Source organism: Schistocerca nitens, chromosome 7 (genome assembly GCF_023898315.1).
Source record: "Schistocerca nitens isolate TAMUIC-IGC-003100 chromosome 7, iqSchNite1.1, whole genome shotgun sequence".
Classification (NCBI taxonomy): domain Eukaryota; kingdom Metazoa; phylum Arthropoda; class Insecta; order Orthoptera; family Acrididae; genus Schistocerca; species Schistocerca nitens.
This window is the reverse complement of record NC_064620.1, coordinates 328,342,586-328,358,061: the sequence shown is the minus strand read 5'-3', so window position 1 is coordinate 328,358,061 and position 15,476 is coordinate 328,342,586. Positions and strand designations below refer to the sequence as shown.

At 44.8% G+C, this 15,476-nt stretch overlaps 1 protein-coding gene across 3 annotated transcripts in view; it reads left to right on the top strand.

Annotated features, from left to right (window-relative positions):
* The window catches only part of LOC126194811 (mitogen-activated protein kinase 15-like), a 196,133-nt gene that overhangs the window by 24,252 nt on the left and 156,405 nt on the right, over positions 1–15,476 (top strand). Inside the window, exon 3 of one of the 3 annotated variants that reach the window (XM_049933128.1) lies at positions 11,713–11,819. The exons of the other annotated variants lie outside the window; for them this stretch is intronic. Coding sequence (XP_049789085.1) covers positions 11,756–11,819 — 64 coding nt within the window. The 5' untranslated portion in view covers positions 11,713–11,755. The remainder of the gene's footprint in view (positions 1–11,712; positions 11,820–15,476) is intronic. 3 annotated transcript variants of the gene reach the window in all.

Here is a 15,476-nt window from a genome sequence, read left to right as displayed (position 1 = left end):
GCATCAACGATGACCATGGACTTCTTTGCACCTGATATCCAGCACCGTAGCCAGTCTGTTGTGATGGGGCTGCCATGTACCCTGTTGGTTGTAGCCCCCTGACCACACAGGGATTGCTCTGCTGATGGCTGTGCCGTTAACTCCCCACATATGCCAAGGGGTAGATGCCATATCCTGGGGCATTGGGACTCCCAGCAATGGCCATCCTACCAGGTGGCCTTTGCTGCGGCTGGGTGGCGCCCATGAGGAGGGCCCATGGTCGGAGTGGGTGGCATCAGGGCGGATGACATGCGATGAAGCGTAGTCAATCATCTCTTGCTGGTGGTGAAACACCAGCAGTCTCTAAGTGATCACGAGCTCTATTCAACGTGCAGAAGTATGACCCCAAATGGTTCCCTTCCCTGGCCACACCATGGGAGGAACATCAGGCTAAGGATGGCAGCAGATCTTATTCGCCCCGGTACCTTGTATGTTCAAGAGCTGATGGGGAATCTTTCATGACGATGAAGCCTCAGTTTTTTGTTGAGCATTTAGAGAACAAGTTCAGGGAGATGGAGGGCTTGTCCAAATTGAGATCTGGGTCAGTCTTGACCGAAACAGCATCCTCTGCCCAGTCATGGGAGTTACTTACTTGTGACAAGCTGGGGGATGTTTCTGTAATCATCATGCCCCATAAGAGCTTAAATATGGTCCAGAGTATCATATTTCACAGAGACCTTCTTTTGCAGTCCGACAATGAGCTGCACGCCAATTTAGAGTGGCGAGGTGTACATTACATCCAGCATGTCCACTGGGGTCCGAAGGATAAGCAGGTTGCCACCGGTGCCTTCATCTTGGCCTTTGAGGGTGATACATTGCCCGAGAAGGTCAAGGTGCTGGTCTACTGGGTGATGTAAAGCCCTATATCCCTCCCCAGATGCAGTGCTGGAAGTTTGGCCATATGTCTTCCCACTGTACTTCCAGCGTCATATGCCAAGATTGCAGACACCCATCACATCCCAATACTCCATGTGCCCCGCCTCCTATCTGTGTTAACTGCGGAGGGCGCCATTTGCCTTGCTTGCCTGACTGCAGGATTCTCCAGAAAGAAAGGAAAATCATGGTGTACAAGACTCTGGACAGACTGACCTACACTGAGGCTAAGAGAAAATTTGAATGCCTGCATCCTGTGCGTATGACATCGTCTTATGCCTCCGCTACAACAGTTCTGGCACCATCAGCTCCACCAACCCAGGTCACCTCTCAAAGCTGGAAGACTACACCTGCCCCTTTGATGGTGGGGGAATTTTCCCTCCCTGTTGCTCCTGTACCACCTACTTTGGGAGCAACCCCCCCCCCCCTGCCCATCGGGGACGTCCGCCCCCACTTCTAAGCCAGAGAAGCACGGAGAAGCATATGTCTTCTTTGGCTTCTCTCGCTAGGAAGGGGTCCCTTGGGTCACCCCCTTACCAAGTTTCTTCTAGTGAAAAGACGACACCTGCCAGTGGCTGAAGAGCCAAAAAGCAGCTGGTCATAGGGCTTCATGCTCATCCTCAGTCCCAGAGACTACATCAGTGAAGGCCTCCCGGCCAGGAAAACCCAAGGAGCAGCGAGAGAAATCCAACAGAAAACCCCTAAGACCAAGGAAATTGCAGAGGCACCCACACCACCGCTACCTACAAACTCTGTGTCTGAGGGTGGGGTGGAGATTTTGGCGTCCGCTGAGGACCCAGATCTTGCCAGACCCTTAGACACAATGGATACAGACTGCTCAGGCAATAAATCAGTGGCAGCTGGTGACTCTGAGGTGTAAACTTCAATGTTCCATGCCTTCCCAGGATGTCATCCTCCAGTGGAATTGTGGCAGTTTTTTCCACCACCTGGCTGAGCTACAGCAACTGTTAAGCTTTACATGTGCTATGCCCTCCAGGAAACCTGGTTCCCACCAATGTGGACCCCAGCCCTCCACGGCTATAAGGGGTATCACAGGACCATAGCGACCATAATTGAGTGTCAGGTGGAGTTTGCATTTATGTCCTAAACTCAGTCTGTAGTGAATATGTGCCCCTTCAAACCCCTCTTGAAGCTGTGACTGTCAGAATAAGGATGGCACAGGAAATAACTGTCTGCAATGTATATCTTCCTCCAGATGGTGCAGTACCCCCAAATGTATTAGTTGCACTGATTAATCAACTCCCTAAACCTTTCCTACTTTTGGGAGATTTTAATGCCCATAACCCCTTGTGGAGTGGTACCGTGCATACTGGCCGAGGGAGAGATGTCGAAACTTTACTGTCACAATTCGACCTCTGCCTCTTAAATACTGGCGCTGCCACACATTTCAATGTGGCTCATTGTAGTTACTTGGCCATTGATTTGTCAATTTGCGGCCCAGGACTTCTTCAATCTATCCACTGGAGAGCACATGACAACCTGTGTGGTAGTGACCACTTCCCCATCTTCCTGTCACTGCCCCAGCATCAGGTGCATGGGCAACTGCCCATATGGGCTTTAAACAAGGCAGACTGGGGAACTTTCACCCCTGCTGTTACCGCTGAATCTCCCCCACATGGTAGCATCAATGTGAAGGTTGAGCAGGTGACAAGCACAATTGTTTCTGTGGCAGAAAACGCCATCCCTTGCTCTTTAGGGTGCCCGAGGCATAAGGCAGTCGCTTGGTGGTCGCTGGAAGTCCCTGAAGCAATTAAGGAGCATCGGTGAGCTCTACAGCAGCATAAGCGGCACCCTTCCCTGGAGCACCTCATAGCCTTTAAACGGCTCTGTGGCCGTGTTTGCTACCTTATCAAAAAACGGAAGGAGGAGTGTTGGGAGAGATATGTCTCCACCATTGGGTGTCATACGTCACCTTCCCAAGTCTGGGCAAAGATCAAACATCTTTTTGGGTACCAGGCCGCAACAGCTGTCCCCGGTGTTACCATAAATGGCGAGTTATGTACCGACACAAACAAATTTGCCGAGCACTTTGCTTGAGTTTCTGCATTGGAGAATTAACCCCCAGCCTTTCGCACTCAAACGGCAGCTGGAAGGCAATGTCCTATCATTCACTACACGCTGCAGTGAATCCTATAACGCCCCATTTACAGAGTGGGAGCTCCTCAGTGCCCTTGCACATTGCCCCAACACAGCTCCTGGGCCAGATCACATCCACAGCCAGATGATTAAACATCTCTCATCTGACTACAAGTGACAGCTTCTCGTCTTCTTCTACCAGATCTGGTGTGATGGTGTCTTTCCATCGCAATGGCTCAAACCTGGTAAAAATCTGCTTGATGTGGATAGCTATCAGCCCATCATCCTCACCAATGTTCTTCGTAAGCTGCTGGAATGTATGGTATGTCAGCAGTTATGTTGGGTCCTGGCGTCATGTGGCTTGCTGGCTCCATGTCAGGGCGGCTTCTGCCAGGGTCACTCTACCACTGATAATCTTGTGTCCATCGAGTCTGCGATCCGAACAGCCTTTTCCAGATGGCAACACCTGATTGCTGTCTTTTTTGACTTGAGTAAAGCATAAAACATGACTTGGCGACATCATATCCTTGTCACATTGTATGAGTGGGGTCTCTGGGGACCACTCTCGATTTTTATCCACAACTTTCTTTCACTCCATACTTTCCGTGGCCAAGTTGGTGACTCCCATAGATCCATCCATATCCAGGAGAATGGAGTCCAGCATGGCTCTGTATCGAGTGTCTCTCTATTTTTAGTGGCCATTAACGGTCTGGCAGCAGCTATCAGGCCCTTCATCTCACATTCTTTGTATGCAGATGATTTCTGCATTTCGTACTGCTGCTCCAGTACTGTTGTTGCTGAGCGGTGCCTCCAGGGAGCCATCCACAAGGTGCAGTCATGGGCCCTAGCCCACGGCTTCCGGTTTTCAACCACAAAGTCGTGTATCATGCACTTCTGTCGGCATCGTACTGTTCATCTGGAACCCGCACTTTACCTTAATGAAGGTCCACTCACTGTAGTGGAGACATATCAATTCTTATGACTGGTTTTCAACGCTTGTTTGACATGGCTTCCTCATCTTCGTCAGCTTAAGTGGGAGTTCTGGCAGCACCTCAGTGCCCTCCATTGCCTGAGAAACTCTGGTTGGGGGTGCAGATCGCTCTACACTGCTGCAGCTCTACAGAGGCCTTGTCCAATCCCTAATTGACTATGGGTGTGTGGTTTATGGTTTGCAGCGCCTTCAGTATTGCATATACTCAACCCTGTGCACCACTGTGGGGTTCGATTAGCAACTGAAGCTTTTAGGATGAGTCGAGTGACCAGCTACTGGTGGAGGCTGGTGTCCCTCCACTGCAGATCAGACGTGCACAACTGCTTGCCAGTTATGCAGCACACATTCATAGTTCCCCTGAGCATCCAAATTACTGTCTCCTTTTCCCACCCGTGGCAGTCCATCTCCCGCATCAGCTGTCCAGATCGGGGTAACGATTGCGGTTCGCATGCGGTCCATTCTCTCCGAACTGGAGTCCTTCCCTTTACCACCTCTACTTGCGGTCCATTCACGTATGCCTCCATGGTGTACGCCTCGGCCACAGCTTCGTCTGGACCATTTGCATGGCCCTAAGGACTCCCTTAACCCCTCCGCTCTCTGCTGTCACTTCCTCTCGATTCTTGACATGTTCCGAGGCTCTGAAGTGGTTTACACCGACGGCTCAATGGCTGATGGTCACGTAGGCTTTGCATATGTTCATGGAGGACATGTTGAGCACCACACCTTGCTAGTTGACTGCAGTGCTTTCACTGCAGAGCTGGCGGCCGTGTCTCCTGCTCTTGAGTACATCCGCTCATGCCCTGGCGAGTCATTTCTCCTATGTACTGACTCATTGAGCAGCCTACAAGCTATTGACCAGTGCTACCCTCGCCACCCTCTGGTAGCGTCCATTCAGGAGTCCATCTATACCCTGGAACAGTCCCACCATTCTGTGGTGTTTTTGTGGGCCCCAGGACACGTCAGAATCCCCGGCACTGAATTTGCCGACAGTCTGGCCGAACAGGCAACGTGGAAACCGCTTCTGGAGATAGGCATCTCCGAAGCTGACCTGGCTTCTGTCTTACACCACAGGGTTTTCCGGCTTTGGGAGATGGAGTGGCATAACAGGATGCAGAACAAACTGCGTGTCATTAAGGAGACTGTGAATGTGTGGAGGTCTTCCATGTAGGCCTCTCGCAGGGAATCAGTTGTCCTCTGCCAGCTCCACATTGGTCGTACGTGGCTAATGCATGGTTACATACTCTGTCGCGAGGACCCACCACAGTGTCGCTGTGGCTCCCAAATGACAGTCGTCCACCTCTTGCTGGACTGCCTACTTTTAGCCGCTCTGCGACAGACTTTTAACTTTTCCGGCACGCTGCCTTCGGAGTTGGGTGACAACGCCTCCACAGCAGCTTCAGTTTTATGTTTTATCTGTGAGAGTGGGTTTTATACTTCTATGTAGGTTTTAGTGCATGTCCCTCTGTGTCCTCCACCCTAGTGCTTTTAGGGTGGAGGTTTTAATGTGTTGCAGAGTGGCTGGCTTTCCCTTTTTATTCTTGTGGTTGACCAGCCACTGTAATCTGCTTTCATATTTTACTCTCTTCTGTTTCTAGCATCTCTGTTGTTTTCTTGTCCTCTTTTGTTTCTTTTGGTGTTTGTTGCCTTCCCTTCATTCTCGTGGCTTTTCCTTTCTTTCCGTTTTGCATTATATGTTTCGTCCATTTTATTCTCACACTTGTGGCATTGTTTTATTAGGAACAAGGGACTGATGACCTCATTATTTAGTCCCTTCTCCCGTCTTTAAGCCAACCAACCAACCACATAGTGAGGCATCTTCAATCCATAAAGGAGGAGTTCATTGCTCAGCAGTGAGTGGAAGATATTGTAGAGTACAGTCATAGCCCACATGGTGCAAATGTTGTCATCATGCCAAAAAATTAAATAGCTTTTAATGGGAAGTATAGATTCTGTTGTGATTACCACTACTCAAATGCAAAGATTGTGACTGATGCATATTCTATCTCCACTTGTCAGCTCTTGCAATCTACAGGGTTGAAGATGAAGAGTACGACTGGAAGACCAAGTACAAAGTGTTTGGATTAAAAAGGGTGTAAGACAGGGTTGTAGTCTTTCACCCCTACTGTTCGATCTATACACCGAAGAAGCAGTGACACAAATAAATAAAAAGTTTACAAGTGCGGTTAGAAATTCAAGGTGAAAGGATATCATTGATAATATTTGCTGATGATGTTGCTATCCTCAGTGAAAGTGAAGAATTATGGAATATGCTGAATGGGAAGAACGTGCTAACATCAAAACTAATGATCATGAAGTAGATGAAGTTAAGGAATTCTGCTATGTAGGCAGCAAAAAAACTCATGATTGGCAGAGTAAGGAGGACATAAAAAACAGATTAGCCCTGGCAAAAAGGGCATCCTGGCCAAGAGAAATCCACTAGTATCAAACATAGCCCTTAATTTTAGGCAGAAATTTCTGAGAATGTAGATTTGGAGCACAGCACTGTATGGTAATGAAACAAGGACATTGGGAAAACTGGAACAGAAGAGAATCAAAGCATTTCAGATGTGGTGCTACAAAAGAATGTTGAAAATTAGATGCACTAAGTTAAGGCATGAGGAGGTTCTGCACAGAGTTGGTGAGGAAAGGAACGTATGGAAACACAGACAAGAAGAAGGGACAGGATGATAGGACATCTGTTAAACCATCAGGGAATAACTTCCATGATACTAGAGGGAGCTGTAGAGGATGAAAACTGTTCTTGTTGTTGTCATTGTGGCCTTCAGTCCTGAGACTGGTTTGATGCAGCTCTCCATGCTACTCTATCCTGTGCAAGCCTCTTCATCTCCCAGTACCTACCGCAGCCTACATCCTTCTGAATCTGCTTAGTGTATTCATCTCTTGGTCTCCCTCTATGATATTTACCCTCCACGCTGCCCTCCAGTACTAAATTGGTGATCCCTAGATGCCTCAGAATATGTCCTACCAACCGATCCCTTCTTCTAGTCAAGTTGTGCCACAAACTTCTCTTCTCCGCAATCCTATTCAGTACCTCCTCATTAGTTATGTGATCTACCCATCTAATCTTCAGCATTCTTCTGTAGCACCATATTTCGAAAGCTTCTATTCTCTTCTTGTCTAAACTATTTATCGCCCACGTTTCACTTCCATACATGGCTACACTCCATACAAATACTTTCAGAAACAACTTCCTGACACTTAAATCTATACTCGATGTTAACAAATTTCTCTTCTTCAGAAACGCTTTCCTTGCCATTGCCAGTCTACATTTTATATCCTCTCTACTTCAACTATCATCAGTTATTTTGCTCCCCAAATAGCAAAACTCCTTTACTACTTTTAGTGTTTCATTTCCTAATCTAATTCCCTCAGCATCACCAGACTTAATTGGACTACATTCCATTATCCTCTTTTTGCTTTTGTTGATGTTCATCTTATACCCTCCTTTCAAGACATTGTCCATTCCGTTCAACTGCTCTTCCAGGTCCTTTGCTGTCTCTGACAGAATTACAATGTCACTGGCGAACCTGAAAGTTTTTATTTCTTCTCCATGGATTTTAATACCTACTCCGAACTTTTCTTTTGTTTCCTTTACTCCTTGCTCAATATACAGATTGAATAGCATCAGGGAGAGGCTACAACCCTGTCTCCCTCCCTTCCCAACCACTGCTTCTCTTTCATGTCCCTCAACTCTTATAACTGCCATCTGGTTTCTGTACAAATTGTAAATAGTCTTTCGCTCCCTGTATTTTAGCCCTGCCACCTTCAGAATTTGAAAGAGAGTATTCCAGTCAACATTGTCAAAAGCTTTCTCCAAGTCTACAAATGCTAGAAATGTAGGTTTGCCTTTCCTTAATCTTTCTTCTAAGATAAGTCGTAGGGTCAGCATTGCCTCACGTGTTCCAACATTTCTACGGAATCCAAACTGATCTTCCCTGAGGTCAGCTTCTGCCATTCGTCTGTAAAGAATTCGTGTTAGTATTTTGCAGCTGTGACTTATTAAACTGATAGTTCGGTAATTTTCACATCTGTCAACACCTGCTTTCTTTGGGATTGGAATTATTATATTCTTCTTGAAGTCTGAGGGTATTTCGCCTGTCTCATACATGTTGCTCACCAGATGGTAGAGTTTTGTCAGGACTGACTCTCCCAAGGCTATCAGTAGTTCTAATGGAGTGTTGTCTACTAAATACTAAAGGGCCATGTTTCAACTCAGGTCTTTCAGTGCTCTGTCGAACTCTTCACGCAGTATCGTATCTCCCATTTCGTCTTCATCTACATTCTCTTCCATTTCCATAATATTGTCCTTAAGAACATCGCCCCTGTATAGACCCTCTATATACTCCTTCCACCTTCCTGCTTTCCCTGCTTTGCTTAGAACTGTGTTTCCGTCTGAGCTCTTGATATTCATGGAAGTGGTTCTCTTTTCTCCAAAGGTCTCGTTAGTTTTTCTGTAGGCAGTATCTATCTTACCCCTTGGGAGATAAGGCTCTACATCTTTACATTTGTCCTCTAGCCATCCCTGCTTAGCCATTTTTCACTTCCTGTCGATCTCATTTTTAAGACATTTGTATTCCTTTTTGCCTGCTTCATTTACTGTATTTTTGTATTTTCTCCTTTCATCAATTAAATTCAGTATCTCTTCTGCTACCCAAGGATTTCTACTAGCCCTTGTCTTTTTACCTACTTGATCCTCTGCTGCCTTCACTATGTCATCCCTCAAAGCTAGTCATTCTTCTTCTACTGTATTTCTTTCCCCCATTCCTGTCAATTGTTCTCTTACACTCTCCCTGAAACTCTGTACAACCTCTGGTTTAGTCAGTTTATCCAGGTCCCATCTCCTTAAATTCCTACCTTTTTGCAGTTTCTTCAATTTTAATCTACAGTTCATAACCAATATATTGTGGTCAGAGTCCACATCTGGCCCTGGAAATGTCTTACAATTTAAAACCTGGTTCCTAAATCTCTGTCTTACCATTATATAATCTATCTGATACCTTCTAGTATCTCCAGGGTTCTTCCATGTATACAACCTTCTTTCATGATTCGTGAACCAAGTGTTAGCTATGATTAAGTTGTGCTCTGTGCGAAATTCTACCAGGTGAGTTCCTCTTTCATTTCTTAGCCCCAATCCATATTCACCTACTACGTTTCTTTCTCTTCGTTTTCCTACTCTCGAATTCCAGTCACCCATGACTATTAAATTTTCATCTCCCTTCACTACCTGAATAATTTCTTTTATGTCATCATACATTTCATCAATTTCTTCATCATCTGCGGAGCTAGTTGGCATATAAACTTGTACTACTTAGGTAGGTGTGGGCTTCGTGTCTATCTTGGCCACAATAATGCATTCACTATGCTAATTGTAGTAGCTTACCCGCACTCCTATTTTCCTATTCATTATTAAAGCTACTCCTGCATTACCCCTATTTGATTTTGTATTTATAACCCTGTATTCACCTGACCAAAAGTCTTGTTCCTCCTTCCATCGAATTTCACTAATTCCCACTATATCTAACTTTAACCTATCCATTTCCGTTTTTAAATTTTCTAACCTACCTGCCCGATTAAGGGATCTGAAATTCCACTCTCCGATCTGTAGAACGCCAGTTTTCTTTCTCCTGATAACAACGTCCTCTTGAGTAGTCCCCGCCCGAGGATCCGAATGGGGGACTATTTTACCTCTGGAATATTTTACCCAAGAGGACGCCATCATCATTTAATCATACAGTAAAGCTTCATGCCCTTGGGAAAAATGACTGCTGTAGTTTCCCCTTGCTTTCAGCCGTTCGCAGTACCACAATAGCAAGGCCGTTTTGGTTAGTGCTACAAGGCCAGATCAGTCAATCATCCAGACTGTTGCCCCTGCAACTACTGAAAATGCTGCTGCCCCGCTTCAGGAACCACACATTTGTCTGGCCTTTCAACAGATACCCCTCCGCTGTGGTTGCACCTACGGTACGGCTATCTGTATCGTTGAGGCACACAAGCCTCCCCACCAACGGCAAGGTCCATGGTTCACGGGGAAGGATAAAAACTGTAGAGGAAGATAATACACCCAGCAAATAATTGAGGCTGCAGATTGCAAGTGAGATGCAAGTGAGATGAGAAGGTTGCCACTTTAGAGGAATTCGTGGTGTGCCACATCAAATCACTCAGAAGACTGATGGCTCAAAGATAGGACACCCGCTGGAATTAAATATGCATTGACAATCATAGATCATTTTTTGAGGTTCTTAGCCATGGTGGTGGTTCGTGATCAGTAGGCTAGTACAGTAGATTAGGCTTCAGTTAACAACTGGATACTTAAATCTGGGGCACCTGAGACCTTGGTTATGGAGTAGGACACAAATTTTATCAGACTTGGTGAAACGATTATGTCATATACTTCATATCAGGAAATTATGAACAAGACTGTTCCATCCACAGACTAATGGCGGTACAAAACGAGTTCATAAGACAGTCCCTGAAATGTTGAGTTATTATGTTAACAGCGGTCATACAGGTTGGGTCACATGTTTGCAATACGTAATTTGTGTGTATAATTCTAAAGTGCATACTGGTACAGGTTTTTCACCTTTAAAGGTGGTGTATGGTAGGAAAATGCCACGCTCATTTAACATCATGATATCTAAGTTAGGACCAGACTGTAAACTGGTTAAGAAATTTGCTAAAATATGGGAGGTATGGCAGAAAGTAAAGTGAGCCAATACTAAAGCTGGGGAATGACAGAAACAGTCCACACAGCATGCAAAATTACTGCAGTATTTACTTAATATCAGGGCTCTTATCATATCATATGTTAAAGTACAGTTTCCAACTAAAGATCTATTGTCCATGTTAGTAGAGTTAAACCCTTTATAGGAATTGGGGTTGCACTGCCATAAATATTGATGATGGAGTCAGGACACATGAAAATGACTAGGAAAGTTTGGAAGCATATATCAACAGACAAGTGGGAGGCACATAGTGTACCCTATGCATCAAGGACACATGACAAATAGTAGCAGTTAAGTTTAGTCGTGTTATGTCCACAACTTGTTTATTCTTGAATGAGATTTTCACTCTGCAGCGAAGTGTGCGCTGATATGAAACTTCCTGGCAGATTAAAACTGTGTGCTGGACCGAGACTCGAACTCGGGACCTTTGCCTTTCGCGGGCAAGTGCTCTATCAACTGAGCTACCCAAGCACGACTCACACCCCGTCCTCACAGCTTTACTTCTGCCAGCACCTCGTCTCCTACCTTCCAAACTTTACAGAAGCTCTCTTGCGAACCTTGTAGAACTAGCACTCCTGAAAGAAAGGATATTGCGGAGACATGGCTTAGCCACAGCCTGGGGGATGTTTCCAGAATGAGATTTTCACTCTGCAGCAGAGTGTGCGCTGATATGAAACTTCCTGGCAGATTAAAACTGTGTGTCAGACCGAGACTCGAACTCGGGACCTTTGCCTTTCGCGGGCAAGTGCTCTACCAACTGAGCTACCCAAGCACGACTCACGCCCCGTCTTCACAGCTTTAGTTCCACCAGTACCTCATCTCCTACCTTGTTTATTCTTGTGAAATGTATTCGAAGTTGTACTATGGGTCAGTATAGGTCTGTAATAGTCTCACATTATTTCTTAGTTGATGTAGTGTGCAAATGCATTTTTGAAGGAGGCAAGGGATGATGGAAGTTCCTTTCTTTAGGTAGCGGATCACCAGGACAACTGGATGGGGTGTGATAATCCCGATGTGCCTGCACAGCATCAGTGGAGGAGCAAGGCTTGAAGTTTACAGTCAACTATTGGAGGCAGGTGTGTTTCTTTCTCTTCAGTTGGATGTGTTGTTTTTGTCACCAGTGGGAACTGAGGTTGAGTACTGATGTGTGGTAAATAAGAAAGAAAGTCCACTTATTGCAGGAAGAATTTTTTGAGCTGCGTAAGAAAGTACAGGGTAACAAAATTCTCACCGAGGCACTGGCTGACTACCATGAACTGAGGCTGTCTTATGGCAGACTGAAAGCTCAACTGATGGAGATCACTGACACTGTACCATGGATGTTAGTTCATATGAAAAGAGGGTGGTTGGATGGAGGGGGGAAAATCTGAAAAACAGTACTTGGGACAGTGGATAATGAATATATCCAGGAGCTGAATAACATGGTTAGATAAGTGCAAATGCTGGCAGAACCTACCAAATCTATAGTAGGATGGCATATGATGCAATTTTTGAACTTAGAGCAAGGCATTCTGAACAACAACAAGATGAAATGCGAGTTAACAATGGTGTTAGACCAATACACCCAAGGTACAATGAAAACAGTGGACAATGATCTACAAGAAATACAAGAACAACTGAACTGAGTGATAGCAAACTAGCACTAGCCAGACTGTTACAAGCATTGGTAGATTGGCTCAATGACGCAAGAATTGAACTGGGGTCACCACAGGTAGCAGTCTACCATGTGGTAGACAAATGGTTCAGTTCATTGTTGCTTCTACCACAACAATTCTTGACAGGGTTGCAACTAACAGAGAAAGAATTCCCTCCAGAGCTATAGCACACAGCAGAAGTGTCAGAGATAAACTTACCAATGTTTTGCCACTTAGTAAGCATAGAAGTAAATACAGAGAAAAGTTATACATATTAGTTAAAGTATCAGTGGTAGGGATGAAAGTGCAGTATAGATGTTACACGGTTCACCTTTATGCATTGAGATGGACAGTGATGGGGTGGCTTCAAATAAAGATGAGAGAGAAGTGTTAATTATGTCTGAGCATTGAGAAACTCTCACTCTTACCTCACTGACTGACCTTTAAGAGTGTTGGAGGGCGAATACAGCCATTTCTCCAGCCAGAGAACTGCAGACTGACATACAGAAGTGAGATTTAACTGTTTCTTGGGAAAACAAAAGAAAGAGAATCCTGTAAAGAAGTATTGGAACCACAGCCTAATTTTCAAAAGTTAGGAACACATTGGCTATACTGAATCTCTGCATCAAAAACTCAAAAACTGTATTTATGAACTGCTATAGGGAGGGAGAACCTGAGGACATGGTTTTAGTTATGTGATAGCTGCATTTTGGTGAATGATATGATTTGTAAGATAGCCGAGACCAACTTCCACCTCAAACAACCATCACAGGTACGATTGTGCTCCAGATCAAGGCAAAATGATTTTTTCAGCAGTAGATTTGGTTAGAGCATACTATAAAGTTCTGGTTACTCCTGAAGACATTAGCAAGACAGCTGTCACCAAGCTGTTTGGTGTATTCGAGTCCACATGATTGCCATTCAGACTCTGTAATGCAGTGCAGACTTTTCAGTGATTCCTGGGTGAGATAACATATGATCTAGAATTTTGTTATGTATGTATAGACTATATGCTCATTATGTCTGCATATGAAGAGGAATATATGCAGAATTTGACAGAGCTGTTTGATGGTTTGTGTGTACAAGGACTAATAGTGAACCATCAAATTGTATTTTTGGTGTCAAGGATGTCCAGTTCTTGTCTACACAGTGGATGCATGTGGCATCTGCTCACCGCAGGCCATACCTGTGTACCCACTGCTAGTTACAATTTGGTAGTTGCAGTATTATCTTGGTATAATAAATTTCTACCGACAGTTTGTGTCACATCATGCATCAGTAGTAGCAACACTAAATGAACTTTTGAAGGGTGTGCATATGCCAAACCATAGGCTGTAATGATCACATGAGGCAAACTCTACTTTCAGTGTTATCAAAGCAGCAGTACCGAATGCAGCTCTACTAGCACGCCCTGTAGCAAATACACTGGTAACATCAATGGTCGATGCTTCTGTTAATACAGATGGAGCAATGCTGCAGCAGAGGATAAACCAGTGTTGGTACTGCTTGCTTTCATTAGCCAAAAGCTATCACCTTCACAACAGAAATGGGCAGTGTACAGTTGTGAGCTGTATACAGCAAAAAATTTCAAGCATTCTTTGGTAGGCCGCCATTTCTGTATCTTTACAGACCGCAATCCATTAACTTATGCCTTAAAAGTGAAGTGAAGTTATGCATTGCCAAGACAACTGTGGCATATTGACTACATTGGCCAGTTTACAACCATCATCATATATGTGCAACACAAATTTAATGTACCTGCTGACAGTCTCTCTTTGACTGGGGTAATGGGCATAACCAAGCATACATCACCACACCTTGAGGTCATAGCTGCAGCTATTGATTTTGATGGCATGCCATGGGCACAAGAAGACCATGAGGAGCTGCATACATTGCTTGTGCAGTGACCACATTCCCAACTATGAAGAATGCCAATTCTTGGCACGAATGCAGAGTTATACTGTGATGTAACAAAGCTAAAGCCTCGGCCATTTGTCCCGCAGCAATTTCAAGCCCAAGCAATCACTTCAAAACACAATCTATCACATGCCAGAGTCTGAAGAACCACAAAGGTTAAACAATGTTTCATCTGGCTCAACATGAATGTTTACTGTAACTTGTATGTCTGAAAAATGTCCAACAATGTATAGCCTTTCAAAAGAACAAAATTACATGACATGTCAAGGCACTGCTAAGAAGATTTATACCATCTAACCAGCAATTTGGCCATCTCCACATGGATGTTGAAGGCCTAGTTTCAACATCCAAAGGCTGCATTGACTGCCTTATTATTGTGGACAGATACTTGAGATGGCCAGAAGCATTACCTTTGGCAGATATCACTGTGGATACTGGTGAAAATGTTATTCAGGGGATGAGTTGCACATTTCGGCATACTGTTGAAAATAATGAAAGATCAAGGACATCAATTTGGGGTGTACCACTCTAAGGCCCTTGTCACATTGTTAGCTGTCAGGTGAATAAGGACCACTGCTTATCATCCCGCAGTGAATGGTGAGGTGGAATGCTTGCACCAGAAGTTGAAGTCAGCCCTTCGATGTCACGCAACAGACAAGTGGACAGAAACACTACTGACTGTTTTACTAGGATTGAGGACATTCTTCAAGCCTGATCTTCAAGCCATTGTGGCAAAGTTGGTGTCTGGCCAATTGTTACGTCTGCCTGGAGAATTCATCCATGATATGAGAGATGAAACTGTCACAGCATAGGACTTTGTTACCAGGTTGTGATCCCACGTACACTATGTAAAAGTATCTGAACACCTCGCTGAAAATGACTTAAGAGTTCGTGGTGCCCTCCATTGGTAATGCTGGAATTGAATATGGTGTTGGCCCACTCTTAGCCTTGATGACAGCTTCCATTCTCACAAGTATACATTCAATCAGGTGCTGGAAGGTTTCTTGGGGAATGGCAGCCCATTCTTCACGGAGTGCTGTACTGAGGACAGGTATTGATGTCAATAGGTGATGCCTTGCATGATGTCGGTGTTCCAAAACATCACAGAGGTGTTCTTTAGGATTCAGGTCAGGACTCGGTGCAGGCCAGTCCATTACAGAGATGTTATTGTAGTGAAACCAC